General features: G+C 37.6%; 4 gene segments (V, D, J or C); all 4 read left to right on the forward strand.

The window, feature by feature from the left end:
* The first annotated feature begins 1,343 nt into the window (after positions 1-1,343).
* LOC119219968 (immunoglobulin heavy variable 1-3-like) lies at positions 1,344-2,258 on the forward strand. The segment is given in 2 exon segments: positions 1,344-1,479; positions 1,564-2,258. Coding segments are annotated over 2 exon segments (531 nt in total).
* A 971-nt stretch (positions 2,259-3,229) lies between these two features.
* LOC134132985 (Ig heavy chain V region 914-like) lies at positions 3,230-3,689 on the forward strand. The segment is given in 2 exon segments: positions 3,230-3,278; positions 3,373-3,689. Coding segments are annotated over 2 exon segments (366 nt in total).
* Positions 3,690-6,262: 2,573 nt separating this feature from the next.
* On the forward strand, positions 6,263-13,968 carry LOC134132943 (immunoglobulin heavy constant mu-like). The segment is given in 9 exon segments: positions 6,263-6,383; positions 6,632-6,717; positions 8,613-8,915; positions 10,087-10,398; positions 10,519-10,815; positions 11,122-11,439; positions 11,582-11,908; positions 12,391-12,533; positions 13,215-13,968. Coding segments are annotated over 8 exon segments (1,776 nt in total).
* Positions 13,969-16,869: 2,901 nt separating this feature from the next.
* LOC119219975 (immunoglobulin heavy variable 4-38-2-like) lies at positions 16,870-17,375 on the forward strand. The segment is given in 2 exon segments: positions 16,870-16,977; positions 17,071-17,375. Coding segments are annotated over 2 exon segments (348 nt in total).
* The last annotated feature ends 323 nt before the right edge of the window (positions 17,376-17,698 follow it).

The raw sequence follows: 17,698 nt of genomic DNA on the forward strand, positions 1-17,698 counted from the left end.
ACGGCTGTGTATTACTGTGCTAGAGAGACACAGTAACACAAACCATCAGTACAACTGTACAAAAACCTCTCAGTGCCTGAACACTTGTTACACAAAGCCACCAGAGGAGGAGTCCTCAGACCACCAATGATTCAACACCAGCTCAGTTTAAATACCTACATGTTACAATAACTAAAGTGCTATTCTATGTGTTTCCTGATGAAAAAGTGGATGACATGTTTATTAATTGTCCTACATTGAATTTTACAAGCAATGAAAATGATCAGTTTTATTATTATTATTCACTTCTGAAAGGAGGAAAAAAACAAAATTTTAGTATGTTATCCCACAATGGGAAATAATTGCTTGAGTAAATTATTTGTTTAGGCTTTCTCACCGTAGGAACTCAATCGCAGACCAAGTTGCAAAAAACACAAACAAGTTTATTTTCTCAGAATTCCAAAACATCCAAAAGACGGCAAAACCAGCCTTTCGGGCATCGATCCTCACACACTGAATAACAATCTAACAACTGAAAACAGAAAGACAGTTATTTATAGGAGGAGAAACTAACGAGATGGAGATGAGAGGGGACAGGTGAGTGACAAGCCCGGGATGTAGCAGAGGGCGGAGTCTACAGACAAGGACAATCACATGACACAATAAACACACCGGGGGAAACCAGTGGCTTAACACAACACAGTGACCACAGTGAAACATGTCTTTGACCCCAGGGATCCTAACAGTTACTGCTATTAAGTAGAGTAAAATCTGGTTTGTTGGTTTTGTAAATTCTGACCTGTGCTATATTTATGTGGCCTTTATCAAAATGATGCTCTGAAGAATAAGTTCATCTACAGCAGAGACACTTCTTCCTCCAACAGTGACTTTAAAAGGACAGAATCATCAAACTGAGGACACAGCTGTGTGTTGCTGTGTGCGTTATCCCTCAGAGATACAAACCACCAACAGACCTGCACAAGTACCAGCAACCATGTGACTCACCCACACACTGTCAAACACATTTAAATAAATATGTTATGAAGCAGTTTTTGAAGAATTCAAAACCAAAAACCAAGACATTAAAGATACTGATCTCCATTTAAAATATAGCATATACAAAGTAATTATCAGTTCAATATAGTAAAATTAGAAAAATATATTTGTACTTTTCCTATAGATCAAATATTTTTACATTATGAATAGTTGTCATTAATTTGGAGCTTTTACATCACCCTTCTTTGCTGTTGTGTACTTATTTGATTTCACCTGCTTTCCATTTTGTCTTTTGAAACCTGTCGAGGGAGGTTCATGCAAATTGTTCCTTCCTTAAAACAATGCCGTATGCAGCTCTCATGTCATTGATGACGCAGCAACTGGGCTACTAATATATCTTGAAAACATTCAGAGGAAAACGCAGTGGATGAAGTGTTAATAAGTGTTAAAACATAATGGAAAATATGATTTCCTGGAGTTTGTTCTTCATAGTTACTATTAATGGTGAGAACAGTTTCTGCTTTAACATGTGGAGACACTCACTTATCTACCTGTGAGGTGTGCTGATTACAATGTCTTTTCTTACAGGAGTTTGGAGTGAGATCAAACATGAACAGTCTCCCTCCGAGGTGAAAAAACCTGAAGAGAAAGTGAAGATGTCATGTATCATATCAGGTTATGACATGACAGACTACTTCATTCACTGGATACGACAGAGGCCAGGAAACGCTCTGGAGTGGATTGGGTGGATGAACGCAGGGAACAACGCTCCTACTTTTAGCAGCTCCTTTCAAAGCCGCTTCATCATGACTGAAGATGTGCCCAAGAGCACTCAGTACCTGGAGGTCACGAGCCTGACAGCAGAAGACTCAGCTGTTTACTTCTGTGCTCGAGACACAGTGACTGAAGGCAGTGGAGCAGCTGAACAAAAACATCCACAGACAACAAACAGCAACGTTGACTTGAGGAGATTTGGGTTTTCTCACCAACTGCAACAGTACTTTAATATATTTAATATCTTCATGATGTTTCATCACTCACAGTTATATAAAGTGTTCTTTCACTTGTAAACATGTGAATTAATTCTAAATGACTAATGACATAAACGATTAATTATATGAAAATAAGTTTCCAAGTGGCTCTCTGGTTGGTTGGATCAGGGTATATTTATGTTTGTAATACTATGGAGCTACTCTTATCAATACCATGTTGTAATGAATGCTTTTAAAAGCACATGAAGAATAAACAAATTAATTCTAAACATAATAGGAATTCATTAAAAAAATACACAACATCGTTTGTTCAGTATTGTTTCTATTTTTATCGAAGCCTCTATATGCTGTTATTAATACATCTTAAATGTCAAGATCAAGTACATTTTCTTTTTGTATATATATATTTTTATGAATGATAAGACAGACATCAGATAATCTTTCCTCTTCTACTTTACTGACTGCTTTGGCCAGCAGGAAGGTTTACGAAATAATTTTGTTGAAATACAACAAGTGGGTTTCAAATGGAAAACATGTTCATCCATGTTGAAAAAACGTATTAATAAAGTGTTGACTTAATATTATAAACCACTAAATAACAGTAACAGGCAAAGTGCTCATCAACTAAATTAATCTGTACTTCAGCTGGTTCACCTCGACGTCTCCACTGTCTGTGTGTGTGTTTGTCTTTGTGTGTCTGTGTGTGTGTCTTTGTGTGTGTGTGTGTGTGTGTGTGTGTGTACACAGACAGCAGCAGAGATTGTTGCTGTAGCCTGATAATAAATTACTACAAACATTAAAAAGTACCAATAAAAAAAAGCACTTCTGATCTTTAATAATTTAGAGCTTGTGTTTAATACTGAGTGTTTACTACCTCTATTAAATGTAAAAAACAAAATGCTGTCATTAGAGCCATGTTAATGTTTCCGTTCTGAGCTGCTATGAAACATGTAGGTAGAAAAGTTAACAAAACATAATGATTCTTAGTTTCACATCATTATTAACTGATTGAAACATAGTGTTGCAAATTATAATTCGACCAATAATCTCCCTGAATGTTTCACATATTTCCTTTAATGTAAGTTAAAACGTCTAAAAATCTAGAGGAATGACTCCTGACTTTTCTCTTCTTCACCCAACAATAAAGTGAAAGCCAAGCTGGTTCTAGTTCTCTGCTCCCTGTGAGGAGGAGTCAATGCAAAACTCTGATGTCTTCTACCTACAAGAGGAGGAAAGAGAGCAGAGGACACACACAGTTAAACATGAGGCACTGCAGGACAGGACTGCTGCTTTTAACTATCTGCTTGGCAGGTGAAGCTTTTCACTCATTCTGTCACTTCATAGAGTTGGAAACCAGTTGAAGTTTGTGTGATTCTCTCTGTGCTGATTCATGATTTCTCTGCAGGCGTTTCCAGTCAGACTCTGAGTGAGTCTGAACCAGCGGTGAAGCTCCCAGGAGAATCCCATAAACTGACCTGTACCTATGCAGGAATATCAGATGGTGATGCTCATATCAGCTGGATCAGACAAGCTGAAGGAAAAGGACTGGAGTGGATTGCTTCCATTTCTGCTCCCAGTGGAAGTGATAAATATTATTCCACGTCTGTCCTGAATCGTTTCACCATTTCCAGAGACAACGCCGTGGACCAGGTGTCTCTGCAGATGAACAGTCTGACGACTGAAGACTCTGCTGTTTATTATTGTGCTCGGAGGCAACAGTGATGCAGGAAGCCACACAACTGTACAAACACTTCACCCATCTCACTGTGTCAGTCGCTGATACTAAGGATTTATAAAATACCCCCTAGTGTTGATTGTTGGAACCAGGGGGAGACACTGGAAGGATGGACTAGATAAACTAGAAGTTCATTCAAAGTTAATTTTCATCATATTCAGCAACCGTACCGTCTCACTGAAAAGTAATTGAGGTAACAAATATGTTTTCACTCCTTACGTTTTTGTCCTTTCTGCAAGTTGTGTGCAAGTAGAGTGTCAGGAACGGGGAAGGCAGAGGCAGGCGGCAGGACCCAAACACAGACTTGCAAACAAAAAGGTACTTTTAGTAATCAAACTCTGAAACTACAAAATCACAAAGGCCAACAGGAACAAAACGCAGACGAAGACCAGGAACAAACATCCATGCAGAACATGCAGAACACACACAGGCTGCAGGCTGCATACATGCAATGACGCCACCAGGGGCACAAGACACACAGGGCTTGAATACACAGGGGAGGTGCAGGTGATTGGACACAGGTGGAAACAATCATGGACACTGCAGACAATCACAGGGGATGACAGGACAAGGCAGGAAGTGAAGTTAACACAGGGACACAAGAGGCAGGAAACTACAAAATAAAACAGGAAGTTTACCCAAACCGTGACATAGAGAGGTTCAGCGCCATTTAATTTGACGTCCAAAACCGACTGAACACTGAAACCTCATGTCATCTTTGTTCTTGATTAAAAACAAAAACCCTACTGAATATTTGTCTCCTGTTCACTTAAATTCTATGCTAATACATTTTCAATTTTGTAATGGTGAAATATAATGATGCCATAATGTTTATTTCGAATAGTGTCTAAAGCTTATCATGAGTTTAACTGTGATGAAGTTCCAAGTCTCCAGCTGTGTGGGAACTGTCTCCTCTTTGATCCCATCTGTCTCTGTGGACCAAAGCTGTGTGGAGGGAGGAGAAGGTGTGAAATTCTCTGGAAAATACAACTTTTATTCATAAGAGACTTTATAACTGATCTTCTACCACAATTATAAAACAGTCCAAATAAAGCATATGACCATGAACTGCAGCATGAGGAGCCTCTGCAGACAGCAGCATCATTAAAGTGAAAGTGAAACTATGTGCGGTTGAATCACACGTCTGACACACAGTCAGACACGTCAATTGTGGTTTGTGTTGATCAAATCAAACATTAACGCAGTGGTTAAAACATCCATCACATTCTTTATTGACCCTTCGACTGACAGCAAATTCTTCTTTTGGTTTCATCGGTTCTGTTAAAACATGTTTGCAATAATATTTTGTACATATAAAATTCTTGCTGTGATCCTGTGAATTTACCCTTTGAGGGACTAATAAAGGATTATCTTATTTCATTTGATCACATCTCGAATTTGCTTTTAAGTTGATAGTACTATATGTGTTTTATTTTAATATTATTTAATTATCACATGACTTGCAAACCCATATTACAATGCAGTGTCATTTACATGTGTTATTATAACAAACATTAAAGCTTGTAGTCATCGTAAATGACAAAATTTCACGTATTAAAATGTGAAATATTAAAAATGTGTTTGTTAGTTTTGCTGTATGAGAATAATAAATGTTGCTATTTCATATAATATGATTTTGTTTACTATGTTTGCTTCTCTTTTGATGTGATACTGTAGGTTACATCATATTTGGATAAAGACGTCACTCAGCCATGTGGAAATGATTGTCTGCTTGTGTTGAACAGAAAGGCTTCTGAATGTGTCGTTGTTACAAACCAACAAGCGTTTCTTCAGTTTCTTGGTGATTCTAAACATATCATCTTCCTCTCTGCACCTCTGGGACCACACCGGAAACTTTCTAGAAACTGTCAGAACTACAAACTGCATTCCAGGTTTTTTCTGTGTGTACGTTTCTTTAAAATGTCTTCTTAAACTTAATTATTGCTGTATGTATTTTTCTTTATTATCACCCTTCCAATACAGATGTTTTTCATGAGAAATACATATTAATAACTTCCTACGTTATACTTTCAATGTTTTTAAACTGTTTCGAACTAATCTTTTTTTTTTTTAAATACTGTCATCGTTTGAATATAAAACTATTTAGTTTTACTGCAACTACCTTTAAAACCCTAAAGTTGTGAGAGGTAAACAAGTTAGAAGGAATTTAATGGGAAAACAAAAAATATCTGAATTGTGAGGGTTTCAAAATGAAAAATAACAATAATCCAATAATGATAAAAGTATTTCTTGACCGATCACATCACATAACAGTAACTTGACAAACGGATAAAAATTAACTTAGGAGATCAAAAGTGTTACAACCTATAAACAACTGCTGTGTTAAATTAAATTACTTAAAGACATTAAAATTAACAAATATATATGGATTAAAAACAATACGCAAAAGATAAGTAACATATAATTTAGGAATGTTACATCCTCAAACCGTTTTATTGATTAGAATATGAGTTTGTTTTAAGTCTTACCCACTGCTGACAATACGTTCCCAGTGCAGGAAGCTGTGGGTGAGGTTTTTGTATTAGTGTTTATCACAGTGTGGGTATGGGATGGCACTGCGATATTCATCCATACAAAAACCTAAGAGCAGAAACTTTAAACTCTCCCATTCTCATTGTGATAAACCAACAGGACGGACTGTTTTTCAACTGGAATGTAGAGTAAGTACTGTGTTTATCACTTTTAGATGGATATTAGTCATTAAAAGTTGATTATTAGGTAGATTAAAGTCACAGAGGTAAATGTCATCATCCAGTTAACTATCAACTAACTAATTAACTTTCACAACTTGTTAAGAATCAGAAAAAATTAACTTTGAAGATACAATCATTTAATTCTTTTTTTCTAGTTTTCTGTGTGTTTCAGTCACTTAATTAACTTTTTAAAGGTATTTTTTCTGGTACGACAGGTTTTTGTTGAGGCACTGACAGGAGATGCATCACTGTGATTACTTCGACTACTGGGGACAAGGGACTGAAGTTACAGTGACTTCTGGTGAGTAATTATCAAATGTATTTAGTTGATAAATAGACTTTTCTATATTTTTCCCGGTTTATTATGAAATTAATGTTGATTTCAAGTCTGCTTAAACTAAGATGTAATAAACATTTAAAAAATAGTAAATCCAAGTAAAAGAGCAAAGAGATGAGGGTAAATGGTAAAAGGGTATATTCACTAGTTGGTGGATAAGTACAATCACTTATTTAATAAAAAAAGCTGTTAAGTATTTTGCACTAAAAAGGTCACTAATTACTTGGGAAAAGTACCAATAATGATCATGTCTAGTAAGCAGGTGAAAGAGTCTTCATATGGACAGTAGAAGTGGCCTGGGTAATATGTCATATTTAGACCTCAGTGGCTCCAAAGGTGTCTTTAAGTGAATATTTTTGCCCTTTGGATGTAATGTCATGTTACACTGTGACGGTGCTTTTGATTACTGGGGAAAAGGCACCATGGTCACCGTCACCTCAGGTAAGATACTCTTATTTTTCTTTCTCTAAAGATTTAGAATTATAAACAGCATTGGAATTGTTTCAGCAATGAAGTTGTGATTGCATTTCTTTAATTTCTGGGATTCTGACGTTAAATCTTCTAAATTGGTAGAATTTGTTTAAATTGTGGAATTTAAAATCATAATTAGTTTCATCTTCTGAGCCCTTTTGTGTCAAAGTCAAGGTAAATATGTCAGAGGGTAAATTGTTGTTAGATAACCGACCTCGGGAAGTGTAGATATCTGGGAACAGGTTTTTTATGCAGTGGTTCATCATTTGTGGAACTGTGACGCTTTTGATTACTGGGGAAAAGGCACCATGGTCCATGGTCACCTCAGGTATGACATCTTAATGGTTCTGACTAGAGCAGGACATTACAGACATGACTTAAATATTCACTATAATTTAATGTAGCCCTAACTCATAGCCATAGATTAGACAGCAATGAACATTTTGTTGCAAGACAATTCCTTTTGTGAAGAGCTAAGATTGTTTAGTTCGGTTGGATTGCAAATCTATCAAAAACCTCATATTGAAGTTTAATTTGAGTGTTTTCCAAAAACAAGACGGACATTAAGTGATGAGTTTTTGTGAAACGTTTGAATTGAATTTCTTCACTGTGACAACTGGGCTTTCGACTATTGGGGAAAAAGCACTTTGGTAAAAGTTTTATCAGGTTATCAGGAGTTTTGTTCAATTTAAAAATATCATCAGTGTGTTTTAGTGTCTTATTTAAAGCAACATCTCAATTGTTACTTCAAAAGTAGAGGTTTTAATGGTTTAAGTTTCTTTAAAAGCCCGATACCGATATTTTCAGCACAGGATGAAACGTTGGATATTTGCTTAAAACATATTTGGCTATGTTTATTTCTCTAAATTATATTTTTAGTATAGAAGTGTATTTTTATAACATCATGGGATTATTTAAATATAAAGGCAGACTTGTGCAATTGCTTTTAGACGTGGCCACAAAATACATTCAGCATGATAATGATTTTTATTACTATGGAAAAGGTACCTCAGTAACTGTTTTATTAGGTAAAAATCCTTTTATAAATATTTGTATAGATAACTGCTGAATTTGATATGAAGTATTATGTTTCTGTAACCATATGACTGTCATCAATATATTATAATAAATGGTAACTGTGGAAACAGTGACTTAACACTTCCATTACTTTAATTTAAAAGGATATACTAGGCATTATTGTCAAAGTTGTGCATTAAATGTAATTAACCTGAAACATAGAGGTACGTATATTGAGAGCAATATATTAAATGGTAAAAACGCTGTGGCTCCTCCACTACTGACCCAAAACTCTCTAAATATTATTTAAACTGAAAAAGTTTCCAATTAAATTTTTAAATTGTAATCTTATCTCTTTTTTCCATTTCTAGTCCCTTTGACCAGACCGACGGTGTTCCCTCTGATGCAATGTGGTTCTGGGACTGGAGATACAGTCACTCTCGGCTGCTTTGCCAGCGGCTTCTCGCCCTCCTCGCTGACCTTTGCATGGAACAAAGTGAATGGAGCCGCCTTGACCGACTTCATCCAGTACCCTCCAGTTCAAAAGGGAAACTTATATTCCAGGGTCAGTCACGTCCGAGTGAGCAGACAGGACTGGTGGACAAAGGATGCCACTTTCCAATGCGCGGCGACCCATGCAGCAGGACGGGTAGAGGTCACCATCCAAGGGCCAAGTAAGACTCATGCTACGTGATGGATGAATGCCTTTGAGTCCATCATTTAACATCTAGTAGGTTTATAGTGTGTTTTATTCCTGCAAGATGGCAATTGACTAATTTTAGTATTAAAAACTAGAGTTTGTTATGATAATATTTATGTAAAATACCTTAAATATAATTCAAAAAGTCTACTGAGTCTTAGTTTATAAGTTAACTCTAATTTTGGGGTTTGGTGCATTTTCCTGAGAATTGTATTTGGTGAAACCGTTATTTTTACCAGTCAATCAAACAAAACAGTGAAAAAAAATTGGTTTATAAAAATTCAATAATTTTAAACGAACATCAGCGAAGAGCATAGAACTACATTTTAATAAAGTAAAATAGATTCAAATGTCCTTGAATATGTTTGATTTCACAACAGGCCTCACAGACAAACCAAACAGTCAGGTGGAACAAGAAGGCTGACGCTCTTATTTCATTCTCTGCTTCTATACTTTACGTCCTCTGCACCGTCTCAGAACAGATTATTGCACCATTTTCTGCTTATTTTCATCAATCTGCATTATTTTACTTCTTCTTGATGTCAGTCTGCCCCCACTTTCATTGTTTGTTGATTATTAACATTCAATCTGAGTTTGCTCGCTGGTTGCAAAAGCAAGCATTAAAGCTCCACTGTTTTTTCTCTGGTCAAATATTAACAGAGTGGAGAAGTGACACCTTGCAGCGTCATGAGAAGCCATGTGACCTCTCTGTGAAAACATGTAAAGTGATATGAGACATTCAAATGTGCGCTCTGCTTCTCTAACTGACTCCTCACACCTGGTGTCAGTGATGCACTGTTGCTCTTTGCACTGTTTCACTTCTGTATTTTGGTCCTTTTTTGGGACCCGGGTGTTACTCAATGCTTCCGCTTGCTGCTGGCTCTGATCCCTCTGCCCTGCCATGCTGCATCTGTGCAACAGCCCCGTGTCCACCTGACTATGAGACACCACACCCTGTACAAGTAGCACTCTGCCATCTAGCCTACATACAGAGACACCATGTTTAGAATTAAGACAACACAGGTTACCTGACCAAGACCTTAAGGTATGTGCGACTGAAAGGATGAAGTCTGCTCATATTTTTAAAACATGTACATCTGGTGGTTGAGGCGAGTAACGATGTAAATCTCTCCCCAATATCTCAGGACAAGTTTCTCCAAACGTCACGTTACACCCAGTTTGGCAGGGTGAATTCGGGAAGTCACCAGTCAGACTCATCTGCAACAGTCAAGGCTTCTTTCCAGACCAACTGAGTGTGGAGTGGAAGCAGGAAAACAAAGCTCTAAACGTTGTGCAAACCCAAACCAAGCTTCAGAGTGTGGAGGGAGAGGAGAAAACCTTCAGTCTGAGCAGTGAGATTGAGCCAGATATGACTGAGTGGGCACAGGGCTCAAGTTTTACGTGCACATCTGTTCACATCAATCAGAGGTTCATGAAGACCACAAGTATTTGTCAATGTAAGTACGTCTGTCTACTGTCTCACAGCGCAATATAGAAATGTGAATATTACAAGATGTAAAGCGGTATATGAACGGTTACATTAGATCAACAAACAAAAATGTTTTTTGTTCCTAAAGATCAAGCAGCAGCCTCTCCTTCCATCGACGTGGAGATTCCCGACTTCAAGAAAGTCATGACAGAAGAATCTCCCCTAAAAGCAACATGTTTTGTCCACACTGGTCTTAAGGCCAAGGTGACGTGGCTGCTGAATGAGGGAGACCCAGCGGGTGGCACCGTGACACAGGACACCAACACAACTCATTCAGTCAGTGAACTGACGCTTCCTTCAAGTCGATGGAAACAACTCAAGTCTATAACATGTCAAGCTGACCACAAGTGCTTCTCCTCTACTAAGAAGACTGTGCAAATTGCAGGTGAGACAACCACACGCCATGAATGTCATGTGACATGTGTCTTTAGTGAGCTTTATTAGGTGAATAACAGTTTACTGGTGTAATTATTTTATCGTAGATAGAGATCAGTATAGGATTACGGGCCCATTTAGATTCATTTGATCTTTTGCATTGACTAAAATAAAGAATATCAAAATTCCATCTGATCCAGATCCACCAGACCTAACCCTATTTGACAAATTTACATTACATTCACATTTTAAATGAATAATTTCAGACTGATCTGTAGACTGATGGATATTTCTACTCTTTCCTTCACATGATTAGATCCCTGTGGTCCTGTGATAAGTAATATCACAATGACACTGAAACCAACACATCCCAAAGACATTTTCATCAAATACCAGGCAAAGTTTGAGTGCAGGATTGAAGGACTGGACGAGAACGCCATGAATGAAATGAATTTCACTTGGCAAATTAATGGAAATGATGAGACGAAGTACATCAGTGAAAGAAGAGACTCCACAGGCATCAAAATCAGCACTTTGACTCGAAACCACACTGAATGGAAGACAATGAACAAAGTGACCTGTTCTGCTAAGGACCAAAAAACACACATTTCTAAAGATCTGATCTACCAACGAGGTATGTTACTAAGTGATGGAGAATGATTAGTAATCTGTAAGTCTGGGGCGAAAGACAGTTTATACACACAAAATATGATCTAAGTTTAGCAAACGCAAAGCTTGAATCTGAACCTGTTCACTAAGGAGAGTTTCTCTTTCAGATGATGTCCCAAAAGTAACAATCCACATCCTCCCAATGGAATATGTTGAAAATGCTTCTGAGGTCACTATGTTGTGTCTGGTCTCTAGCAAGAAACAGCAGGATGTCTACATCGCCTGGTTAGAAGGGGAAAAAAAAACTAATGGCGTCTATTACGATGGCATCGACTTCCCCCCTATGAAGACTGAACACGGCTTCTCAGTCACGAGTCTTTACACCACCTCCTTGGATAAGTGGAACCAACACGTCCAGTTCTCCTGCAACGTGTGGACACCTGGTGGTGAAAAGTTCAAAGATGTGTCTCAGTCCGTGATTAGATCGAATGAATGTAAGAATTGAGCCTTAAATGTGTCCCCTTGTGCTAATGTGCTGTCATGTCTGTGTCCTCTCTGTCATGGAACCCGTCTTTGTGATTGTAAAAGTAACAGCCAGTTTGTCAATTCACTTTGGTTTGTCATCGTATTGTGTTTGAATCTGTCTTTGTCACATCGTCCAAGAGCTTGATAAATGTGCTGACTGTTTCAAATAAATGTTGCATGGAAACAACGTTGTTATATGTTCACGCATGACTTCAATATTCTGAAACACATGTTGTACGAGGAGTTTTTAGCTGATACCTCGTATACTTCCCTCTTCCACTGTTCACATAGATCAACGTAACACATGCTGAGAGTGAACAATGCTTGATTTAAGTTCATGAGCACTATTCAAGTGAGGAATGGGCATCTGTGTGTTACCTTTGTTCACACACACACACAGACACACACATCTAACCCACCCATACCCTCCTCTTCTTAAATTCTATTCCAGCTTTAAAACTGCGTGTCGCTATGAGCTGCACAGATGATGCCATTGATGAAGATGAGTACAGCAGCCTGTGGTCCACCACCTCCTCCTTCATATTCCTCTTCATATCCTCTCTCATTTACAGCATGGTGTTCAGCCTGGTCAAGGTAAACATGCAGACTTTCTCTGTGTTTCAGCTGCACTGAGAACTTAAGAAAGTATAAGAGACGATACAGGATTCATAGATTCACTGAATGTGGCCAATGTTTTACAGCGAATGTTATTAGAATGATCCCAAAAAATGATGGCATCAATAAGTCTTAATAAAATGTGACTAAAGAGACAAAAAATGAATACACATTACTTATGTAATTGCTTATCAGCAATATTTGATCTGCTAATGGACATCAAATGATTCTGTCTGAGGGGTGAATTGATCCATCTGGTAACAACAAACCTGTGACTTTAAGGTTCGTGGTGTAGAATTGCATCACTTTGAACAGAACGTATTTTTCCATGTGGAATCAGCACATGTGGCTGATCCACATCCAGCAGCAGCAGAGTGAAGAACCTCTCCAGGCTCAGACAACGTGCTGCTTTGTGTGTTTTAAATGCTGCAACACACGACACAGACGGCATGTTGAAGTACGGTTATTCTAATGGTTACAGAACAGACTGGACCTGCAGAAAGGTTCATGGCCAAAGCTATTCTGTTGTGAAGAAAAAAAGATCAGCTGTCAATTCTCCATCTGTGTAAATATCTGGATTAAAGTAACAATCAAACGTCATCACTGTTTAATAATAAGTAACAATCAATATAATAAATATTTCTTTTGTTTGTTTTTCAGATGAAGAGGCCATGAGATGAGATTGATGCATAGCATGGACTGCACTTCTACATTTATAAGTATTATTTCTGGTTTTAAAAACATTTAATTGAGTGCTAGATTAAATGATGGTCAAATAAAAGATACAATTGTAATTGTTAGTCATTTAGATGAATAGATTTCCCTGCATTGGCTTCTGTTCTTGCATTAGGAATAAACATGTTGTACAATAATTTTCTTGTAGACTTAAATATTGTTTAAAGTTTCATACATTGCCTCATAAATATAAAATTGCACTAGTTATTTTGTACGATGTTTGTAACTGATACAATTTTAAGTTTCCTTGTTTGTCATTATGTTGAACAATTTGCTTTCATTTAATTGAACAGATATAATATTTAATATAATATGGACAGAAACATACTAACATACAAGAGAACTTCAACAGTTAACAAGTTAAACTGTGAGTTTCCATCAGTTTCCTGTCATTTCTAAACATATCATCTTTAGAGAGTCCCCCCCCCCTCATTGTCCACCTCAGGGACCCCACACCTGTTGTAGTGAAACTACAGAGCTACAAATAAACTTCCTCAAAACTAGAGACCCATCTTCCTGTGCATGTATTTGCATATCAGCGTACAACAAGGCAACATGTGGCTTACATGCAAACTGCAGACACAAAGATCTGTGAAACACCATGAAGTCACATGACAAACGGCAAGATATTAAATAAATCATTTTATGAACAATGTGAAAGTGCATCCATCACATGCAGGGTTTGACTAGTAGAACCATTACCAGTATGTTTGTGCATGATGTTGTTTGTTTGCCTGCTGCAGTTCATGTTTGGTACAGAGATGGAACAGTTTCATCGTGTTCTTCTTGCTCTCTGGACCATCAGGGCAGCACAAGGAGGTGGAAGCTGGAGATCTGCTGTGATCACTGTTCCCTTGTAACTTTTTATTAATTTTACATTAAAAGTGTATCTCATTACCACTGCTTGACTGACTGAGGTATTGTAAGAACATGAAGAGTCCATCTTTAAATTGTATGACGGTTAAAATATTACTTGGTAAGTTGCACCTGAATGAAGATACAGCAGAACAATTCATGCAAAAACACTGATGCATGTAACAAAATGTGTGTTAAAATTAATTGTATCATTTTCTCAAACGAATCTTTTATGAAACATGTGTACTATAAATATATATATATGAATAAATGTACACCTGTTTTAAAAGATTCATATATTTTGGTGTATTAACTTTTCTGGAGTTGTAAACATTCATTAATAATAACATGAAGTATGCACACTTACTTCAAACATAGTGTACATGTGGAATAAGTTTCTCACAGCTTGAACTACATGGGAACGATAGATGACCAACTTCTTGTGAACTGTGTGTTCATTCTTCATAGTGATTTGTCAGTTCATGACTCAGCATGTGCACATCTGTCCCTACTTTCAGTGCTTGAGTGAAAGCTACCAATTGTCATGAAACGTTTCAGACCCCCAGCTGGTGGATGTGCTGGAGGAACACTATTTAACGCCAACTCATAGTTTAAGAACAAGTCTTTCTTGAACTTTACAGATTGCACATATATGTTAATCACCCATTTCATACATGGTGGAATGAGTTAATGTCTCTAAGCAGCTCCCCTGCCAGTAAACTAACACATGTTCAATACTATTATAAATTTAATTTAGCTCACATATATAAATGACATCAGACTACTCAAAACATTTGAATGTATTTTTATAAATATGACTATGCTTTCTCCTTTTAGACTAAATGATGATGATCCCTGCACAAATCCCATAATATAATTATGGTTTGTTTTTCTTGTTTTAAAATGTAAGTGATTCACATAAATTGTTATTACATGTTATGTAACCGGTATCTTGATTAGGGCTATAAATGTGTTTTATTATGTGTGCAGTGCATCTGTGTAAGAGGAAAATTGCTGACAATAATACTCAAATAAATTACACACACGTTTTTGTTGTGACTTAAACGCCAATGAAATGAACACATATACTGTACATCTACAGATGATGTCATTGGATGCTGTATTCCAATAAGTGCAAAAAGAATATTTTAACAATGTAAACCCAGCAGGTTTGTAACACAAACAAGCTACGTATACATACAGTAATTTATAAATCAGCATCGTTGTATTACTCAGATTGACCACTAGAGGGAGACAAAGCTCCACATACAGAGGTGCAGATTTGCAACATTGATCAGGAATCAGGAATCACGAACATTTATTGCCAAAATATGTTAGACATTGATAGGTATTTCTGCTACCTTACCGAGAGGTGAGAACAAACCACAGACAAGTCGTATATATTTCACTTTGCAAAGGGGAAGCCCAGCCACACAGCGTATGCAGTGTCGACTTCCGACGAACTTTCCTTTACAACAGCCTTTTTTTCGCATCCATCACACATACACAACAACAGGGTGGAACATGGGGACGGGGGCTTCCTCTGTTCTAGAGGGGTTCAGAGTTCATATGTATTGATATCTACTCCTGTGTCAGGGGTGCAGAGTCCATGTGTATTGATTTCTACTCCTATGTAGTGATATTTTACCTGTGTCGGGTGCAGAGTTCACAAGCACGCGCTTATGTGTACAACATCTGTGTAAGGGGTGCAGAGTTCACAAGCACGCGCTTATGTGTACAACATCTGTGTAAGGGGTGCAGAGTTCACAAGCACGCGCTTATGTGTACAACATCTGTGTAACGGGTGCAGAGTTCACATGCACGCGCTTATATGTACAACATCCTGTGTTACAGTCAGCTGGTGCTGTACCACTCCTTAGCCGCACGTGATAAATTTCTATAAGATGTTCCAAAAGCATAATAATCACCCACTGTGCCCTATCAGACATAGAAGGAATTTAACTGTTGGAGCATAACATTCAACATAATGACAATGATACAATGGACCACAAGACAAATTAAATGAAGTATTCTATTTACAACTCAACTCAACAGGATGAAATAAAATAGAAAGCTCTAGGGATAAAGGATAAAAAGCAGATTAAATTAAAAATAAATAGTTTAAAAATAATAAGTTATTGCACTAGCGAGCTGTTTGTACAGCTTCTCTTTCCCATAAATACAAACACACAGGGTCACTGTAAATGTGTGCACATGTCTACTTTGTGGGTTAACATTAAAACTGTTTTAAAGGTAAGTTTTGAGTGACTTATTTAACCCATAAAGGTCCTGGATGATGGGGATAAGAGGTTGGACTCAGAGGAGTGATCTTGAAGGGAATCTTAAAGTTTGAAGGTAGAGAGAGGATCGGGTCATTAAAGGTAGTACAGGTGATGTTAAGGGAGCATTAGAGATGTTGATCAATTGCAAACTTTATACATGTGCATCTGCAACAAGTCAGATAACTATTGAAAGTGCTCAATTAGAGGAACATACAGTGAGCATTCCATCCATACACATATCCCTTCCTTAAACTGGGTATTTCTTTCAGGTCGTAAATTGGCCGAGCAAATACCAGGTGTAAAATAATACATCTTCTTTCAGGTGTCACTATGTGTTTGACCTTATTCCAGGCTTTAGTCTGCTGTGACAAAGCAGTTCATCCCTCTTTTATAGCCTCCTTCTATATGCAAAGTAAACTTCCTCACAGCCTCCTTTAAAGACTTGATATCACGCTGTCAGTCGCAGCAGAAGAGGAGAAGCTCCCATCAGATCAACCTCCACACCAACATGTTCTCTGTAGCTCTGCTGCTGCTGCTGGCCGCTGGATGCTGTGAGTCTCACTGAGGCAGAGACATGGACATCACAGCACACTGACTGCTCACTGTTATTACACTGATACACTATTTCATGTTTGCCTCCACAGGTGTGAAGTGTGAGCAGTTGACGCAACCGGCCTCTGTGACTGTGCAGCCCGATCAACGTCTGACCATCACCTGTCAGGTGTCTTATAGTCTTAGCAGCTACCGGACAGCATGGATCAGACAACCTGCAGGGAAAGGACTGGAATGGATTGGAATGAAATATACTGGAGATTCATACTACAAAGATTCACTGAAGAGCAAGTTTAGTATCGACTTGGATGCTTCCAGTAAAACAGTGACTCTAAACGGACAGAATGTGCAGCCTGAAGACACGGCTGTGTATTACTGTGCTAGAGACCCACAGTAACACAAACCATCAGTACAACTGTACAAAAACCTCTCAGTGCCTGAACACTTGTTACACAAAGCCACCAGAGGAGGAGTCCTCAGACCACCAATGATTCACCACCAGCTCACTGTTACAGCAGTTTAAAAGCTTACAGAAAAGGTTACGAGCACTAATATGACATGAAATGAATTATTTCCCTCATCAATTGGAAATTATAACTTGCACAAACGATTTTAGGACACACAGGATTTTATTCGCTCCTCAAACTAAGCTTACAAGAAGACTTTTGTACATAAAAAATGAATAAACTATATTTATTAACAGTAGCAACATTTCATTAA

The sequence above is a fragment of the Pungitius pungitius genome, chromosome 12 (genome assembly GCF_949316345.1).
Source record: "Pungitius pungitius chromosome 12, fPunPun2.1, whole genome shotgun sequence".
Lineage (NCBI taxonomy): Eukaryota > Metazoa > Chordata > Actinopteri > Perciformes > Gasterosteidae > Pungitius > Pungitius pungitius.